This window comes from Artibeus jamaicensis, unplaced genomic scaffold (genome assembly GCF_021234435.1).
Source record: "Artibeus jamaicensis isolate MK-2021 breed Jamaican fruit bat unplaced genomic scaffold, CSHL_Jam_final scaffold_916, whole genome shotgun sequence".
NCBI lineage: Eukaryota > Metazoa > Chordata > Mammalia > Chiroptera > Phyllostomidae > Artibeus > Artibeus jamaicensis.
In genome coordinates this window covers 46,852,420-46,873,742 of record NW_026522059.1, presented here as the reverse complement: position 1 = coordinate 46,873,742, position 21,323 = coordinate 46,852,420, and the positions used below count along the sequence as shown (strand labels likewise).

Here is a 21,323-nt window from a genome sequence, read left to right as displayed (position 1 = left end):
TGTAAGGTAGATAATGTCTTAAGTGAATTAATCCCATATTTTTTCAGAGTATGTCAGTTCTTGGTATATTTCATATTCACAAATTTAAATAAAAATGTATTGTGTTAATGCTAAGAATTAACAAATACTTCTAGATGTGCTGGAATTAAGCAGCTGAAAAGAGGAACTGCCAACATTAGAATTACTGATCATTTTTTTTTACCTCTCAGAAAGCTGGAGAGCCTTAAGGCAGGAAGCCATAAAGGAGGAATTTCCCCTATCATGCTGAAAGTGGTGCTATGAGATACATAAAAAATTATTTCTATGATTGTTCCTGGATAGATTAAGTGAATTTGCAGAATTAACGTCTTTTTGAAGCTCCATTACTGTTAAACTTAGGAGTTTTAGATGAAGTACGTGTGTGTGTTGTTTTGGTCTACAGGAATTGTCAAGAGAGGGCTTTCAGCAGAATTTTAGACAAACAGCCCAGGAGAACTTCTAGAAGGATTATTTAAAGTACCGACAGACAGCAAGTGTTTAAGGAATGCTTAGTGCCAATTTTATCTCCCACAAACAAGAAACAGTGTCAATTTATACTTTCTGATAGCCCTTTTGGATTCTTTTTTGAATTCTCAACTGGATTAAAATTTTGATGCATCATGTTTTGACTTTTTTATTTACAATTTCTATCCTTCCTTTAAATGTACAAAAGTTTTTAGAAAAACAAAAACAAAAAAGAGGCCCCAGAACTTTACATTTCATTTCAATAACTGTTGTCTTAGAGGCAGCTATTAGAAACTTGCATAATACTTATCAGATGAGAAAATATTTAAAATTCAAAGTGAGGAAAAAACATTGTATCAAATAGAGATTTGTCATCTATTAAAATTTCAGGAAGATCTATATTATCTAAAGCCATTCTATAATTTTATTCATATATTTTGTGGAGTTCACATATCTTTTTCTTACAGCAAACATAACACTGTAGGCCACAAGAAGCTGCAGTACTATTGTTTAATTAGCAGCAAATTTATACTTTATATCTGGGTAACTGGACAATAAATAGCCTGCTTCTTTGGATGTGGATGTTTAAAATGTACTATCACTGCAGCTTCATAATGTGACTGCTATTTTACAGAGCTTATACACACACAAAAAATATGATCTTTGTCTATATTTTATACAAATACAACAGTAGTTTGTGGATACATTTTAAGTACATGATATACATGATAAGCCACTTGAATTCCCAATATCACAGAATAGCAATTTTAAATGCAATAAAAATATACAAAATTCAGCCTGGAATGCAAATTTTTTTCTTTTCTATTTTGACTCAAAACTTTATCATTAAGTAGAACATTTTTAGAATTCTAGTCCAAACACTTTTTCATTAGCTTAAAGTACAATTTCAGCAGTCCAGCTTACGTTCAGGCGTGATGCAATCCATTTCCCAATGGATTCCCAGTTTTTGTTAAACTCAAAGGGCCGTTAGTAACATACAGCATATTCTTCACTCTACACCATACTGTAAAGCCCGCTTTTCTTTTTGAGTTACAGTCACCTTGTAGACAAAAGCTGGGTTTGTTCTGATAATGTTTGCATGTCCAAGATTTCCTTTTGCAAGTGCACATGAATACATTGTGGTGGGTGGTGTAAAAGTCTGTAATGACAAATTAAGTCACAGTATAAAAATATATTGTACACCTTTACACCTAGTGAAGTCCTTTATTCCTATGGATAAAAAAAAATTCGAGTGAATGAGACAGAGACGTTTGTAGCACCATGAAGAGTTGTATCCCAAGTTACATTAGCAGCATGATCCAACATAAAACTGAAGGAGGGTTTCTGAGAAGATAAACATTCATTCTGGTTCATCTGTACCACTGAAGCTTATATAATGAAGTGTTTTATACATTAGCAATAGTTCTGTCATTTCTAGAGCTAGACAACTTTATCAAAAGACACTGCCTTCCATCCTCAGAGGGCTGATAATGTTGCAGGAGGGGATAAGGGTGATCTAAGCGTGCCTTTCGGTTGGCAGTAGCGTCTTGTCTTATGTGATCAAGAAGGAGCTCTTAAAGGTGTTTAGCACAAGGCTACACATTATCACTCATGTGGATCTATGTAATCATAACAAACTATTTGTGTTGTCTATGTGACTGCTGACACAGTGAGAGAAATAAGACAAAGTCAACTTAGCCACTCATCTGTCAGAGATAACAGTCTGCCATTACTAATGAAGAATACTCAACATTTAAAAGATCTCCTCCAATGCCTCGTGGATCTCAATAGGCTAGAAGCAACTTGGGTGAACTGGTATTTTAAACTTACATACTGGGAAGACAGTGTGTTTTGAGACACGTAAACCTTGTAAAAAATAAACCATTGTAAAACCTTATGAAAAGACACACACTGATTCTGTGCAATATAGCAAATTGATAAGAAACACTGTAAAAATGTACCTGTTTAAAATATCGTCTACCATTTTTGAACACAAAGCATTATATATCAAAGGCCTACATATATATAATCTAATGGCACTTGAAACAAATCATAATAAGTCTTAAAATAAAAGGCATAACCTATAAGTTTCTGTAAAGGTTTAGATTGTTTGAAAGTGCTATATCTTGTAATATGTGTAGTATAGAGGTTGACCAAGCTCTATTTTTTAAAAAAAATATTGGCCTATATATGTGTATTGCTTACTAGATATATGATCCTGAAAATATGTACTCTTTAACATTCAATATTAGCTTAATAAAGCAGTCAGCTCTGGCTCACGTTTCAGTCAGTATATGGTTTTTAAAAACCGCTACTGTCCAAATTAATACAATGTATCACTATATTCCACAAATGACTAAGAATAATAAAGCACAAGCAACAAATAGGCAAAAATACATAGTTTGGAAAAAACACTAAATGAAATTTAACAGTTGCACAAAGAGTGGTGCATGATCAGCCAGGACAACTGAAATCTTGAAAAACTGAACTTGGTGATAGGATTTAAAAATGCAAATTTTAAGTGACTGATAACTAAATACAAATATGATATTTGCATATAGAAGTGGATATTAATTGCTTACTGTGCCAAGATCCTTCCACAGTCATGCTTCCGTGTCTGGTGACCAAATTTATACACACACGCAGAAGTTCACACTGAATGAGGTTCAATATCTTGTCTGAGGTCCAAATTCTAAACTGAAATATTTCTACTTGATGAAAATCCCTTTAAATATATTTTAATTTTTATTATTAGTAATATTTTTGCCAAGCAAAGGCACTAGAAATTTTAAGGATGATGATGCTGGCCACTGGAGAACAAAAAGAGCATTGGCAGTAATTATTTTTAATCATATCCAGTTGACCTAAAAACAGATGTCAAATTTTTTCTAGGAAATAAAAGGAGCCAATTCTGTGCTATATACTTGTTAAACCACTGTGAAATGAAAACAAATGAGTCTGCCTCATCTTTAACAGAAATTCTCTCCAAAAAGTTTCGGTGACCACTACAGCCAATTTAAAAAACAAATTAGCTCAATTCTCTCTCACTTAGATATGTTATTCTAAGTCTGTGGGCCAGCAACAGGCAAAGAGGTGTATGTATGAAAACCCAGACTCCACAATTTTAACACTGGTGCCCTGAAAGATGTGCCTCCGTGTATCTGAATCCCATGCTGGGTGAGAATTAGGCTAAAAAAATATATACAAATATGGTGCCATTCCCCATTTCTAAAATGCTTTATTTAATAAATCCTAGTACTCCCTTTTTTTTTTTATTAGCAGTGAAATACGGCCTAGTAAGGCTGACTCAGTTAATTAATTTGACTTCTCCTTTTGCACATTTTATATAAAGTAGTGTTTCCACACTTGCATCTGTAATTTCTATTTAAAAATAGGTTTTCTATTTATTTGTGCTCTGTCACCAAATTTCTTTTTTCCATTTTTAAAAATGGTCATTAAAGCAATATTGAACACTAATCATTCAACTAATGATTTCGGTAAGCAATCTGTTTCACAGAAACTAAAGGAAGCAGTAATAAAGCAGAGCTAAGAGCCTACTTTCAGAGCAATATTCTCCTAATCAAAAGCTTAGGAGCAGTTTGAAAAAAATTTAAATGTATTTCCCTATTAACATATATAATTTTAATGCCTTTGGAACACTTTTATAAAATGTAATTTTTAATAATAAAATTTAAATATAAGTATAAAAACTACTGCTCCTAGGATTAAAAAAAATAGGAGCATGATAAAATATCAGGAGCCAAAGTTCCTTAAGAGAGCAACTTTGATTCTATGAAGTGCGATATATGTGTGTGTGTATAGATATAATATATAGAGTGAAACCCCCATTTACATTATTACAATTTACATTCCTCCACAAATTATACTACTCCCAAATATTTTAAATAATGCATTATATTCAGTAATCTGCACTCATTTTTTAGAAATTCTTGGTAAACATTGCAATCTGCAGTAATAATTGGCCCTATAAAAGGGGGAAAAAAAAGCTTCCATATAGGGCTGAGTGCTCAAAAATTTTTTTTCTTTTTAAAGAGATAGATACTCTTCTACAGCCCCCTCACCCCCACCCCTGCACATGCCCCAACAGAGAGGCGTCCAAATAAGGTGTTAACAAGTGCTTAATAGGTATGGTTTTTTAGTTTGATGTCCCTATTGATAACTAGAAAAATATGATAATTTGACATTTCACAAGATTATGGTGGTTATCCAACATGAAGAAAGCCCACAACTACTGTATTAAGTGAACAGAATATTCTTGATTATTTTCACATTAAGATAGTGATTGTTTTACTTTACTTTTATCCCTGTACAAATTCAGTGTGTTGATTTGCAACATTCCCCACATTTCCCAGAGACAAGTAAAAGTGGGTTTTACTGTATATATTTTTAGCTGCTTAAAACTTTGTGGTCATTCCTCAAATAGTTTTCTACTGCATTTCACTTTAAATTCTCCATTTGAAAATAGCAAGGAAAGACAAATTAACACTGAATGAGAAAGACATTAAGGGGCTAAACTGTTGTTTTCTGCTATTGGCTCTTAAAAGAAAGAAAATGTTATCAAATTTAGCTACAAGTGATATAAGCAACAGGTTTTACTTTACTCCTCCACAGTCTAGTTTCCAACTCTGGTAACAGGGAGCATGACCCCTAGGCAAGTCCCTGGATTGAAAGGTATGCTTCATATCTTTCAGTTTAGGATGTTTAATAAACCATCTAAGATGAGACAGTTCACTCTGGGATAGATACACCCAACACCTGTGTTCTACCATGGCTCTAGATTCTGGACCAACTGTGGTCCAGAATCTGGATTAATAAAAAAATAATAAAATTGCTGGCTGCATTTGACCCACCCTTTGGCCTTGAAAGGTAGGAAATATAAAGAGAGCTATCTATGGACTGACTCTGAAGACTCTGATGCTATACACATTTGATTAGTATTATTAAATGAAAAGAGAACACGTTAAAAAGCTTGAAATGTGGCAAAATATCCTGTGTACTAATTTAAGGCCAACTACTGAGTAACATGAAATGCCATGTCACCTCGCTAGGAGTCTCTTTTTGCTATAAACACTGGTGCTTTGTGTTTAGGTTTTGTTTTCCTTACATGTGCACAGTGAAGACAGGAACTATTCGAGCCAGACGATAGCAAGTCTTCAAAATATACTGACCTGAAGTTACTGTACATCTAAGAAGCATCTGTTATCTCCCCACAATGGACTCTTAATTCATCTGAAATATATGATTATGAATCCATTTAGAGGCTAGTAAAATTTTTAAAAACTCCTGGGTTATTCATATACATTTTAGAAAGTTTACATTCTATTGCAATTTTTTTTAATGAACCAAATGTCAAAAGGTAGAGCCATAAGTAATGGAAAAAAGAAAAAAGCCTATGGTCAAAAAGTAATTCAAATATGGGGTTTGTAAGACGTTACTAGTAATAATGGCTTTCCTATATGAAAAATAACCTTAAAATATGACAATTGGCAGTGAATTAGGGCAAAATACTCAGGTAAACATAACTGAACACAAATGGTTCCAAAGCTAGTTTCTATTTTATACTGGCTTAATGAATATTGGTACTATACAAAAGCAGAGACTTTTATACTGTCTAAAAGTAGGCACTAAAATAAAAGGAGTCATCTAAGGCAGGGCTACACACACATTTCGGTATTAAATCCATGTCCTGGAATCCTACTGAAAAGCTTGATGGAAACGTGGGAGGGTGGTGCTTGTGCTTAAACTACTGGTGAAAGCTGCTGACAGTGAGTGAAGAGACCCAAGACTTATAGTGTTTGCAGGATCCTGAAGATCCTGTGTCTGTGAGGGGAGCTGAGACACAGAAGAATGTGCTTCTTCTTGGGAATAGCTCATTCCAAGGCTCCCCACTGATATAGGATTATATGGAGGACCATTTAATGGTATGAAATTAAACAACTGAGAAAAATCCAATGCTGGTGTGTTTAGAGGGTCACTGATAGAAATAGAGCTTTTTGACAGGGAGAGGTCCCCTGCACCATCATCAAGTGACCCCATCTGAGAATCTAACCCTAGTTTAGATGACGATGCTTGAGAATCCTGGGATGAAGAGGGCACGCCCCCTTGTAGCTCCATCAGATAACTCTCAATTTCTCCCTTTAATGGCTGTTCTTTTTCAGGAATGGAAATTGCATATGAGGTAGAACTGAATGGGTATTTGAAGGAAAGGTGGTGAGAAGGATGAACAGCATCCATGTCTATTGGACACGTCATTCCCAAAGGTAAAGTTGTGATCATTTGGTGGGCAGATCCGGAGCTCTGCATGGACTGAAACGGAGTGTTATAGAGGTTTAACTGCAAAGTGTTTGTGAATGGCTTTGACAACAGTTCACTGGAAGGTAAGGACATCACTGGAAGGAGCTCATCTTTTATAGGCACAGAAACATTACAGGTAAATGGATCCAGAAAATCCACTGGTTCTGTTTTGACCTTCAGAAGTTCTTGATTGTGACTCTTCTTCATATGACGAGTCAGGTGATCCTTTCGGCCAAATCTCTGTGCACAGTACTGACAGAGGAAGTCCTTTCTTCCAGTGTGCACCACCATGTGTCTACGGACGTCTTTCCGGGTGTAGAACCGGCGGTCACAATGCTCGCACTGGTGCTTTTTCTCTTTAATCCCACCAGATGACTTGCCTGCATGAGATTTAAGGTGCTCCAGCAGCACTCCTGTGCTTTCGAAAGTCTGCAAACAGACCTTGCAAGTGAGGTCACCACTTGTTGCAGCGTGCAAGGCCAAGTGACGTTTGAACCCAAGCTTGGTGTTGTAGTTCTTGCCACACTCTTCACACTTAAACGTCTCTTTGTTAGGGTCATGTGTATGTAGGTGATTCTTCAGGTGATCTTTTCGGTGAAACATTTTCTCACAATAATTACACTTGTGAGTTTTCTCAGGAGAATGAGTAGCCATGTGCCTTTAAACATAGACATATTCTGTAAGTATCATGACAAAAATGGCATGTATTCACTTTTCAAATGGAAGCTAAACTACTATGCTAAAACAGAATTTCCCTACTAATGGACTTTTAAATTTAATCTATACTACAAGGATAGTTAATATACCTAAATACTGTAGAACTTGAGTTATTTAAGTTGCCACTTGAATTTTCACTGGCTGGTTTTCAGCTATTATTACAAAATTAAATGAGCAAGACTGAATATACTCACGTAAACGTCCATACCTTTTCTTGTAATTTCTTTGTACAAATGGAAATTCTACTCTCATTAAACATTTCATTTTTAAAAATCCAAAGACACTAACACATAAAAATATGTGATTTAGAATACTAAAACTAGCCAATGTCTAATCTACTTAACATTTCCTTTCTGCAAATCAGCTAAAAGATGTGTATACAAATATATACGCTTACAATGGCTTCACACAGCCAACATCATAGCAAATATAATCTGAAAGACAAATAGAGTTTAATACCTTTGTAATTTGTACTTAGAAACAAAGGCTTTGGTGCAGTCTTGTTGTATGCACTTGTAGGGCCTCTCTCCTGTGTGAGAGTAGGAGTGAACCTTTAATTTCTCAATACTGTTAAAGGCCTTGTCACACAGTTGGCAAGGAAAGTTTTTTCTTGGTTTGGTTTCACCACGCTTACGTTTCCCTGAAGGGACTTTCTGGGTATCTCTTACTTCTGACAAATCACCAGGAATGACAGTGGCCATCGCAGCCTAAACCAGGCCTTCTTGTTGGACACTTGGGAACTGCCCAACTCCACTAAATGATTTAGCTTTAGGTGGCTTCTCAAGTTTCATGTGGTCGTAAAAGAAAGCAAAAAGGGACTGGAAAAAAAAATAAGAAACAACTAGTTTGTAACTAAATTTAATTTTTAAAAATTTTATTTGCTATGTGATGCTTTTGAATTAAAAAGCAAGCATAAAATGGATTCAGCTGGTCTAATGTAATATCTGTAGGTTTCTTTATATTTGTCAAAATACATATTAATGCATTGCTCAGAATGAACAGTTCACACATCTCTTGAAATTCCACCTCACAAATGTTGTACTTAGGAAAAGCAGTAGCGATTTCAGAAGCGCTCGGGAAGCATCAAAACATGACACTAAAAAAAGTACAAACAAACAAAAACTTCAGACCTTTTAGCCAATAATTCTCATTTTAGAAATGAACTTTAGGAAAATATACAGTCTCAGAAAAGATTTATTTAATAAAGATCATCATTACACCATTATTTATACTACAAACTACTAGAAACAACCCAAATGTCCAAAAATAAGAAAAATTGTATAACAAACTATGAGACGTTCATCAATAGAATAGGATACAACTATTACAGATATTATGTTTAAAAAGCAAGATACAAAATACATACAGTATAATTACTTTTTTGTAAAAAAAAATGCATATGCCTTAAAAACACTAGAAGAATCTATATCAAAATGTTAAGTGTTGCTGGTTCTGAGTGTTTAACTATGGATTATATGTATTTCTTCTGTGTAACTTTCCATGTTTTCCAAATTATCTATTATGCATATGTACCCTTTTATTAAATTAAGATATTTTTAATAAAAACAGAAGTATTTTTCATAATAGCTATAAAAATAAAATACTATATAATAAAAATTACACAAATCTACAAGGCACTTAAGTGTTTTCCCAATGGGACATGGTTCTAACACACCCCTGCATTGGTGGTATTTACAGTTTTTCCTTGTTTTTAGTGTCTCGTTTGTGACTTTACGCCATCACAGAATAAACAGAACTGTGAATTATGAAAAAAGAAAAGCCAAAACATAACACTAAAAGTGGCATTAGTAGGCTTCAAATCTCACAAGGGACAGATGGAGAGAGACTAGAGAACATAAATGTGACTGAGAACATAAAAATGTTTCCACAAATATTTTAATGTCTAAAAATCATTTTAATTTGTGTAAGTCACACTCTTTGTTACAGGAAAATAAAAGTAAGCAACGGAAAACTCTTTTAGGCACCTCGTGAACTGCTCAGTCCATGGAAGACATCGTTAATGCAGACACCAGAGGCCTGAAAGAGTTGAATGTGTCACCCGGAGTGAACGTATCCTCTTTACATCGGTGTCATCGCACCCAGAGCAATTTCTGAGTCAAGAGTACGAATGACTAATCTTCATAACAAATATGCGTTCTTGAAATGGTAAAGCCTTTTGATGTTACATATTAGGTGAGGATCATGGCTCCTTGTCATTTGGAGGAAAGAAGGATTTGGTTGAAGTAATTTTCCTCACCGTTTTTCATTTTTCGCATCATAGAAAATGATTCTGTTCATTGGGCAGACTGAGGTTAGTGGACGAACCAGAGTTATGAGGCCTCCCCAAGAGCTGAGCGGTCAGTCTTTGACACACCTGTAACCTGTGTGCAGCACACCGGTGGGACTTTTGGCTTAGAGCACGGTACCTATGCAAGGATACATCATTACGGAGGTGTTTCAGGTTGTAAAAACGTGTCAGAGTTTCAATTCATTATTGGTGCACTGAGGAAGAAATGAACATATTGTAGGAAACGGAGTATGTCTATTTAAACAAAATTTTTAAACTGATGGAAAGCTTTGAAAATTTGTGGACAAGAGAGTAAATATTATCAACTGTATTTTTCAGAGTAAGAAATGAACCCCCAAACATTCAACTAACATAAAAGAGCTAAATGATTCCTCAAGGTTCACCAATACTAAGTATAGCAATATACTTTTAAGAGACACAGAAATAATACCTACAAACTCTTTTAAAAAGATCTGATTTTTAAATTGAAAACTGAATGTGGCTAAATAACTGTTATCAACTACTAATCATCTGGATTTTTATCCTACTGTATATTCAGAAAAAAATAAAGAAAATTGATTTCTTTGCATCACTTGTCATTGGCATGAGACTGGCACTTCACAAGCTAGAGGGTATGACACTGACTCTCCCAGATTGCAGTTACATATTTGGAGAGACTTTAAATCTAACCTACGCTTTTGTCAAACTAAGTGTATTATTATAATATGCCCTACTGTACTTTAACATAGAGGTGTCACTAAACAGGCAAAATAGCGTAATTATCCACTTATGTGATTAAAATGTAAAGCATACGGGTAAGTTAACCAGTGTTTGGTTCGTGTATCTTTTCTTCACTGGTCAGCAGACACAGGCAAGGCTTTCCTTTATGCTGTTCAGGTTGCCTAAGTCTCCCCTGCAGTTTAAAAGTGACATAAACACAAAAATGCAACTGACATTACTAATGCTAACTCAGTATGTGCCCTCTGGTTTAAGATCCAGTTTGGAATCCAAGGACTTAGTCTTTCCTTGTATAATTTCATTCAGGAGACACCTCTCAGAAATATTTAAACAGTGATTCTGCTGTAACCAGTAATGACACTGTAAATTGGTATAAAGCACTCTTACAAGGCAGAAAAAAAAAGCAATTTCAACTGTTTCATTTCCTAACATGATGCTCTTGTACACCTATTTAGAACATTGTAGGAAACAAACTTACACATTTTGCAACTGTAAAATCAACACAAGAATGCAAAGAATCTAAATCCCTGTATATAACAGATCTGAAAATATTTCAAAGACTGGTCATATTTGACATTCTGTTGTGAGATCCAACCATAATGGGCAGAGAATTCCAGCTGAGAAAAATGCTAACTTCTAAGTTATTGAAAAAATTATAAAAAGTACACCATGAAACAATATACAAACATTTGATTATATAAAAATTGGTGATACTCAATTTGGAGTAACAAGTGAATTCTGTTATCTTTGGATGTACATACTGAGCAATGAAGAATTGCAGATTTCAAATATTACACTTTTCTAAGACCAGCTGAAATTTTTTCATGGCTAATATCTTTTTATCTCAATATATTACAAAACTCAAATTAGTTATTGGTGCATTTAAAACTACAGGATAAATATAAGGTTGTGAGTTCAACATTGAAAAAAGTCCACATTTATAATATGCATCATCAATCAAATACTATAAAGACACATGCACAGAACTGTAGTGAATTCTGATCAATGCACACCTGATGACAGATGGAAAAAGCCTCAGACCTTGACCTTAGCCAGTCCCACTGACTCTTCGTGGAAGAGAATGGAATCCAGTCCTTCCCATTTTGGCCAATCTACGAAACAAAAAATAAGAATGGACTACACTCTAAATGGAACTAGTATGTAAATATTGGAAAATAAAGAATCAAAGAATTGCAATTTCATGGCACATGCTGACATTCCATACTCTGCTGACGAGTCATGCATTAATTTTCACCAACTGCAAATTTATTAGTTCTAAGCACATTTACATGTCCAAATAAATGCAGGAACAAAAAGTAAAGTAGTATTACCTATATAAATGGCATTTTGTGATGCTGAATGATTCCCCACATTTTCCCAAATTTAACCTTTTAAATCTAACTTGCCTACTCAGAGAAATAGAATTAGGGTTACTATTTGTAAGTCAAACAGATAAAAAATTCATTAAGCTTAATATTATGGAAGAGACAAACTCAGCTCTCTCTTAGAGAGCACATGTGGAACGCCACCAAAGGACAGCAGCCTCCTGAAAACAGCACCTTGCATGCCCACGCTGCACACGCTTATGCAACTCGGGCTCGTTACCTGCAATACCTGCCAATTTACCTCTCAGAATGCTGCAAGGATTGCTGAAATGTAGCAATAACACTGTGCTTTTTAGATTAAAAAACACGCAAGGGAAGTTAAATATAGGTTTGCTATAGGAGAAAGCGATGTCAGAAAAAAAGTCATTTGATTTTGAGAGGTCATTTATGAAAAAATACTAAAATGTTTAAAAATGCTTATTAGTAGTATGATCTTAGAAGACTAAGACCATGTATAAACAAACAGTTACTAATTTTTTGACTGCAAGCAAATGTAAAAGGAATAATGGTCAAAGGCAGAATAGACTAGAATAATCTATTTTAGACAGTACAGGGCACAGACAGCTTACTAAACAGTATCTTTTGAGATGAGCATGCAGAATCATGATTGTAAGAACTTGAGGGAGATAATATAAATCAAATAAGTAAAATAAGAAAAGGATTTACTAATGACAAACAAAAATAATTTAATCTAAACACAAATCTAATTTCTCCTGAAATCAAAAATTTTTTTAAGAATGTGATGATGTGTAAATAAAGTATTTAATAGAGGACATTCAAGCATCATTACAAAAATACTAAGGGTATATTTGAAAGCAGCATTATTCTCATAGTTTAAAAGATAAGAAAAAATTTAGACTAATAAAAGATATTTTTAAAGTTAAAGAAAAAGCTCCATTCTTTTGTAAAGCACAGAACATGCATAAATGGAAGAGCTGAATTCTGCACATTAAAACTGCAAAATAATAAAATTAATTTTGTAAATACTTACTTGCCCAGGGTACATAGAGTTTTTGGTAGGGTAATTAAGAGTGACTCTGTTTTGTGTATTCTGATATTTTAATAATACAAATACCTTACAAGTGTAGAGCGTTTCCATCTCTATTACCTCCCTGGAATTCAACGGATCTGAGAGGTGGACACATTTATCATCACTGCCATTTTAAGGTGAGAGGACCAAAGAGGCTGAACATCTTGACAGTGTATACGTGGTCAAGCATTCTCATATAGTTAAGAGGCTAATGCCCTAAAACTCCTACTTCACTCTTACGCTACTGCATTCTAGAAGGGAAGGCTGGCAAACCAATTTGCAAGCAGACAAATCCTGTAGGATTACACTTAAAAAACAACGATGAGGGAGTACCTAGTTTCTCTATCAGAGCTATCGAAGGAAAATACATTGAAGATTTTAAAAGCTTCTTTAATACAGTTCGCAAAGTTAATTTAAAATAATTAAAGTAACAGTTAAAATAATAACTAGTATAATTGTCTAATGGAGAATTATTTGGGAAGGAAAAATCTAAAGCCAAAGTTGACTAGTAAACAAGTTATATGTATTTTTTCTTATCCTCACCAGTATAAATTTTGTGGCATTTCAAATAAAATCATAAAAATTTTATTCATGCTTAATGTTCATGGGTATTTATAAAAATGTTTTAGAGTCAAAGTATTTCAATATAGTTTAAACCTATGCATCTTGATTTGAGATATTACAAGTTCAAATTACTCCTGTTACATATTTTACAGTCTGAAATAAAATCATGAATAAAGCCATCATTTTCATTCATTTTATCACAAAAATCATTCAAGTATCACTGTTATTTCCCTAAATTCTACCTATTTTGAGTTTTTATGAGTGGCCAGATAATTTCAAAGAACTGCTCATTATTTTCCCAAACAAAAGAAACCAGGAGCTGATTGGAGTTCATTATTATTTGGCCTACTATAATAAAAAAATACAGTTTGAATTTATATAATCTTATAACTAAAAGTCCACTAAACTTATTTGTGTATTCTTTTATATGATTAAAAAAACTTGAAAGGCAAAAAGTGACTACTATTCTAAAAAGTCTGCAACATTCATTGATACACCTGTTTTTCTTTTTTTACATATCTAACATTAGTTACTATGCTATTCAAATGTTTAAAGTTCTTCAAGTTATGATAGAGCTTCAATTTCAAGCTAGAAATTGTACATATAACCATTTCAAATTGTCCTAAGATGAAATAGCATTTCAGAATACCCGTCTAGCTTTTGAGATACCAGCATGGACATTTTTTCCTAGGACAACTTTACATATGTAAAAATAGTAATTAAAAGGGGTATTATGTGTGCACAGGTTATCTCCCATCCATGTTTTACATTTTAAAACAGTGACTCACAGAAAAACAACAAGCAAAAATGAATCCTACATCCATGGTCTACTAAAACGAATTCCAAGAGGATGCTGGCAAGGGAACAGACCTTTATTGAAACTGTTTCTACACTTAAAATGCCACAGTTCTGATAGTCATTTCTTTACCAGCAGTGATTTTTTTACAACACTTACCTTCATAAATAGTTCTTTCATATTTAAGTTAAAAGTCAAACATATACTTTGCTAATTAAGGGCAAATGTTATTCATAATGAAAGCTTTATTCTCCTTTATGCTAATCATAAAAAACACCATTAGTTAACAATTCAGAAAATGTCAACATTTGCTTGAAACATGTTTCGCATATTGCAAAAGAAAACTTACCAGTAGTTAATACTTTAATTTAAATATATAAGACACAATAGAGGTCTGAATTGTGTGAAAGAAATTATTAACAAGATAACATAATTGAAGACAGTCAATTTTGAAGTAAGGGCAATAGCATACTTATAATATTTTTTTATCCCATATGATACTGTGGAAATTTTTACAGTGCATTCAATTACTGTAGAGTTGTAAAATCACTTATTAAAGAATAATAAAAGGAAAAATATCCTGTAACCATAAAAAATCTTAGGATTAAAAATAGACTGTAGGCAGCATCGGGGCAGGATGTACCAGATTCATTCACTGCTGTTCCCCATAAAAGTAAAAAGTTTGATGCCTGAATGCAAAAAATTAAAGGAGGGCAAGTGCTTTCCAGCAAGAAAATGAACTATAGCCTTGCTAAATCATGATAGTACATATAGACAGAATATACATATCTATGTTCAGGTAAAAAAAATAATACAGAATGGATGCAATTTGGTTCACCAAATCAAAAGCCACTAGAAAGGTATTTTTGGAACTTAGCTTTGTAAAGTCTTAGATGAAAACAACAGTAATTGTAATAAAAGCTGCCTAACAACCGTTTCAGAAAACAAGCCTTCTCTAATTGATATCATTGCTAAGACATCAATTAGTCCAAGTAGATAATATCATTTTGGTTCCCATTCCTAATAACAATTTCTCAAGTGAAAACATGCCTGGTATCTGCATCCACTCCTGCTCCGTCTTTCATGGAGCATGAAAGATGGTTAGATGGGGCTGCTGATGCCTCAAGAAGAGAAGAGCAAGGAGGAGTGCCCCCTGCAAAGCAGGAGACGTGGCAAAGAGCTGGGTCTGCACCTCGTCTGCTGAGGTTGTAAGTAGGAACCCAAATCACTAATCTCATACCTGAAACACTGAAAATCCAGCATTTGGTTACCTACAGTTAACTAAAATTAATTAAAAACAAGAATGCCTTCTTTGAATTACTGTATTTGATATTTTCAACTTTTGAGCAATTCATTAAAATGCAGTCCTAGAATAATTCTTTTGAAATTAACCATTAAAATTTAGCCTTAACTGATATTTACAAAGCCCCGTATTTAATATACAAATAAGAAGCAAACAGAAAAGTGAAGGAAAATAGCAGAACTATTTGATTTTAAGATCCAATAGGGAAAAAAAGCAATGAATTCTACAGCAGAACCAACAAAATCCGTCAGTTCTCTTATCTGTACAATTAGGATGTTCCTTTTTGGGTCACCTTCGACCTGGGTATAGCTGTTCACTGTGTGTTTTAGAGTACCCAGAGCGAATGAAGAGCCACTGATGATGAGAGAATACTCAAATACATTTTATCTTCCAATTCAGAAATATTCTCCTTGGCTAATTACTTTATATAGCAAAACTGTTCAGGTTAAAAAGTTTTCTTCTTTTTTTAGAAGCTCTCTTCTAATGACCCGTAACTTAGAAGTTAGCATTCCACTTTTAACTACTACATAGGGGGATTTCCCCCACTTTGGTTGCACATTCTTATCAAAATAAAAAACTAAAAAATACAGATGAATAGTACGCCAGTGTGTTTTCACTGTCTTCACACAGGATAATTAGTATTTGCAAACAGGAATGAAAGAGGAATTGTGCAGAAGGAAAGCAATGATGCCTAAGAGAGCAATAAATCACAATTACATCTGAATATAAAGTAAGATTACTTAATAAAAATGTAAGCCATTTTTAGAGGTTCTCCTGGTTTTGTCTGTTTTTTTTTGTTATTATTTGTTTTTTTGGTATTAAGCATTTCCAAAATATTAGTGCTCTGGCTAGGATTATAAAGTAGGTAGTTCACACATCAGCTCAATCTGAAAACTGCATAGTTTCCAAATTTAAAAAATTTGTTTTTATTTCTGGTACCACTAACCCATTCCCTTCCTAGGGCTACAGTAAAATGCTTGACACCAAATATCAACTTGTTCACACTGGAGACCCTAAACATTTTAGAGGACATGCCTCCATTAATTTATGGTTAACTGTCTAAAGCTGTTAAAATTACAAATACAAGCCCTGGTCAGGTAGCTCAGTTGGTTAGAGCATCACCCTGATATACCAAGGTTGTGGGTTCAATTCCTGGTCAGGGCACATACAAGAATCAACCAATGAATGCATAACTAAGTGGGAACAACAAATTGACGTTTCTCCTCTTTCTTCCTCTAAAATCATTAAGTTAAAAAATTTAATTACAAGTATAGTATAATCCAGGTTTCACGTTTGAACTCTCTAAGCACTCATACTGACTCTGTCTATAAATTCAAACGGAAAGGCAGAAGCAATAAACTTGAAGTCAAGAAGGATTACCATAATTATAAAAGCTCATGCAGAGAATTAGTTTTTAAGCAATTTCAAAGTAAAGTCCAGTTTAAATAGGCTTGTGCTGTGGTATACAATGTATAAATGTTCAGTGTGTGTGGAAAATCTTGAGTAGCACTAAAGAACCTGATGAAAACTGAACCCACACCTGGGTAAGGCTTCATACATGCTATGACTCTGTCCTGCCTAAGTCACGCCCATGTGGCTGCCCAGGACAACGCTGCTGTGGAAACAACTGCTTCTATTTATTCCCAAGTAATTCAAGATAAATAGGGTCAGTTCTAGGCAAAATTGCCCATTGGGGGTTGGCTACGCCCTCTTCCACAGGCAGAGGACCCATGCAGTCCTCTGAGCTGTCACGGTCAGAAGAAACTCGATAGTCAAATTCCTTGCCCAATTTTACTTGAGTGAGAATGAACTTCAGAACTTTACCTCTCTAAGCCTTTCACCCCTAAAATACAGACTATAAAGCTCTTTTTGAAATTCTCTTGCCTATCCTGAAGCACCACAATTTCATCTACAGGGACACCATTATTCATCCTTGTATTCCTAGCTCCTGGTCAGGGCCCTACCACACAGTAGATATGTGATAGGTATCTGTTATATATGACTATAGTGCCTTTAAAAAATTTCAGGAATCAAAACAAACAGATAAACATGTTTTGGGGTTCCTAGAATCTCAAACTGATTTGATGCAAGCTCAGAAGACAAACCCCACAGAATGAAATTGTTAGTGTGCTTTGACAGAGAGGTGGAGACTCAGGGGAGCATCACAGCCAACTTGGAGTCTGTACTGTTTGTCGATGGGTGTCAAAAACTAGGGAGACAGGCGCATGCTACTCAGAGGCCGGCAGGCACCCTGAAGGGCAAAGAGACACTCCTGGGCAGCACTCGGTTGGCCGGCATTTTTCAGAACATTTGTGTTTTCAAATGATCTGCCCCATGGCTCCTTAAGCCATGTCACCTGTACTGATAACCATTTACCATTTGGAAATAGCCAATGAAGTTTTATGGGAAGGAAAAAAAGAAACAAAGTAAAATTCAAAATCTTTAAAGACGATGTTCTTCATGTTAAATTAAAATGTGAGGAGGATGTTGAAAATATCAGAGAAAATCTCTGACTGATTACAGATACAAGAGAGATCAAAAGAGAAAAGCTATGTAAAAGTAGTTGGCTAAGTAGAAGCAATGAAAAATTTTTTCTTTTCCTAGCTGCCAAAAAAACAGCTTTGTTAAAAAACAAGTTTAAAAAGTACAATGAAGTAGAAAAAGAAAAAAAGAGCCTATATAACTTGTAACATGAAAAAACCATGAACATCTTTTCATCTAATGAAAAAAATATTTGTAATATAAAAATGACTAAAAAATTTATGCTAACTTGATTTTATCTCCATGGGATGCTGCGATCAGAGTTTTAACCACATTAATTGACATACTTTTTATTTGATTATAAAGCTCTGTCCATGCAGACTGAAGCTCCTGGTCATGTCCTCCTTTCCCCAGCCCTGGGCCCTGCCTGCTGCCGGTGGAGTTGGAGCCTGTCCCCGGGCACCTGGCACAGCCTTCTTCGTTTGTGCCAGTCTTCCCTTCCCAGGGCTGAGGGTGCTGGCCTCTAAACCTCAATCCCATGTCTAAGTTCCTGCTGACAGACTTACCTGAAGCAAAATCCATGTGTACCTGATTTCCAAGTATCGCTACACCTTGATTGTGTGCCACTGAGCTGCATCTACAGGTTGGGAAATCTAGATGCCTGTGTATTGTGCTCTTTCCAGCAAGGGCTAACAAACTGCTGTTGTCCCACAGGTTTCCTTGTTCTAGTACCTGCCCCACCCCAGCAAGCAGAGCTAGTCTCCTTCCCCACCTGCTTAGAGTTAAACAGATCTTTCCCAGTAGACGGAAAGAGATATAGTGGTAACATGGGGTAGTGTATTACTCTGAGCAGGGCTCCAAGAAAGAAAAACTTAAGAGTTCATCTGTGGACTATTAGGGGACATGAATAACTAAGCTCTTACAGCAGCTATACATTTTGTGCAGAGTAAGGAAGACAGCTCCTTATCAGTATTCTAATCCTTCCATTAGACCATAACTATTAATGAAGTCCTACTGAACACAACGTATATTGACAGACTTTAAAATAGTAAGTGGCATGCTTATTATGTGGCATGCTTTTCAAAGATTTTAATTTTATATTATTTAGAAACTGGAGTGATTTATCACTTTGAAAGCCATGCCATATAATGATAAAAGCCACCTACCTGAGCCCCTGCTCCAAACTCTAGCAAGGTAAACTTATTAATAGACCATGATAGAATGAAGCATTCTGGGTGCCAAATACGGCCAATGCAGCACCAAGAGGCAACCTAAAAAGAAAAGAAGAGTTAGTTTGAAATTCCAAAAGTCAGACCCAACCTGGTCAATGGTATATGAACCAAATTGCTTTTTTTTTATTCATTATCACTTTTTCATATTCTTTACATTTTATCTTTATTGGAAAATCTATCTCAAATCTCATTAGAAAGAAAGGTGAAATAAAATATTTATAGTACATACATTGAAAAATGAAAAGTAAACAAATCCATATCCCTAAGTTCATGTATTTCCCCCGAAACACAATTAAGTTATCTAAATTGTTCACATTTTTATTTGGTAAAATATTAATCCAAATTTACTGGTATTTGTCATAATTGTCGTTATTTTCTTCATTTATATTCTAAAAACATTCCTATTTTCTCTGTAACACATTTTTCAGAAAAACCTTTTGAGTTGTAGATTCTTCGCAGTCTGAGCTGAGACTGAGGGAGACACCCTGCCTGAGGAGGAGTCCCTCCAAGCCCTCCTCCGTTTGCAGGGAAGGGCACAAACTGTGAGTGCCCTAACGGAGAGACACATAAGGACATGGACAATTGCTCCCAAGTTACTCTTTATGAGACCACTGCTGTTTTAAAAGGAGTTCACAGGTGGCAAATCCATCTTCAATGCCCCCAAGAAATGAAGATCACATGGAGGGTTAGCAACAGGGGAGTGGGAGAAGGAGAAGGGGGGTAAAGGTATAGAAAATAAGTAGCATAGATGGTAGGTAGAAAATAGATGGGGGGAGGGCAAGAATAGTATGAGAAATACAGAATCTAAAGAACTTGAGACACGTGGACATAAACTAAAGGGGGGGAATGGTGGGGGAGGGGGTGTGCAGGGTGGAGGGGAATGAAGGGGGGAAATAGAACAACTGTAATGGCATAATTAATAAAATATATTTAAAAAATAAAAAAACAAAAAAATGTATTCTGAAGTACTCAAAGTTTGGGATTATCCTCAGCTTTTTTCTGTTGGTACAGGTAGTGAAGACCTACCTCTAGGGCAATAACCAAGAGAAGGAAGGGGTGCCAGGCATCCGACAGAAATCATCTGCTTCATTTCCCAAGGCCAGAAAGTCACTGCTCAATTATACATGGCTATCACTTTACTAAGATAAATAGCTGACAGTGATGTAATAAATATTCCCACCCCTATAATATATGGCACCAATCTGAATTACTGGAGATGCAAATAGACATAGCCTCTGTTCTCTGGGTACATATAAGCTAGCTGCAGCTGCAAGACATATACCTAGTTTCAAGTTAAGCAATATGATTGTTAAATAAAATGTAAGCTGTCATAAAAAGGTGATAGAATGACAAATCAATAGCAAAAACATATTATATGGTATAAACAACTACAATAGAAGGTCAGAAGAGGAAAAGAATATTAAGGATTTTGGGTGACTTCTTCCTTGAAGAATATACAATAAAGTAAGCAGGGAAGAGAGACGTGGAGGACATGCCAGCGAGTCTTCAAAACTGACAAGGTAAAATTGCCAACTACTATAGATTCTAAGATGACTCTCTGGCTGGAGTGCAGCACAGATTATAGCCACTGTAAGGATTCAAATGAGAAAGGTGCACCAAAGCCCAAATGTCCTAAACATTTACTAATGATGAGAAGTGGGGCAACTGTGAAACACTGCATGGGTCAAAAGCACCAAGAACAAGTACTTGGGGAGGTGGGAGAGTGAGACAGAGGGCGGGGGAGGAGGGTACAGGAAGTGTTTGTTCAAATGAGACAAAGGAGATGGGTGCTGGCGTAGTCCAAAGTGTTAGAATGTACTGGGTATGGACCTGAGCCACCACCTATGCTGGAACAAAGAAGGTATACACTACCACCTAAATAAATACCTGACTACTAGATTCCCCCTGCTGGAAACAGTTGAACCCTCACTGCCCTCCCCGCTCCCTCAAGCTTCCTACAGAATCAGCCCTCCCTGACCGGATACCTAGTCC

The 21,323-nt window shown here is 35.3% G+C and overlaps 1 protein-coding gene across 7 annotated transcripts in view; it reads right to left on the bottom strand.

The window, feature by feature from the left end:
- Positions 1 to 729: 729 nt before the first annotated feature.
- Positions 730 to 21,323, bottom strand: part of PLAG1 (PLAG1 zinc finger) — a 47,168-nt gene continuing 26,574 nt past the window's right edge. For 2 of the 7 annotated variants that reach the window (XM_053661136.1, XM_037167728.2), the window contains 4 exons: positions 19,266 to 19,370; positions 11,554 to 11,652; positions 7,975 to 8,333; positions 731 to 7,456 (listed from right to left, as the gene is read on the bottom strand). In XM_053661136.1, coding sequence (XP_053517111.1) covers positions 6,199 to 7,456; positions 7,975 to 8,216 — 1,500 coding nt within the window. In that variant the 5' untranslated portion in view covers positions 8,217 to 8,333; positions 11,554 to 11,652; positions 19,266 to 19,370 and the 3' untranslated portion in view covers positions 731 to 6,198. Of the gene's footprint in view, positions 7,457 to 7,974; positions 8,334 to 11,553; positions 11,653 to 19,265; positions 19,371 to 21,323 lie in introns of all 7 variants that reach the window. The other 5 variants (XM_053661137.1, XM_037167719.2, XR_008390802.1 and 2 more) reach the window with 4 other exon arrangements.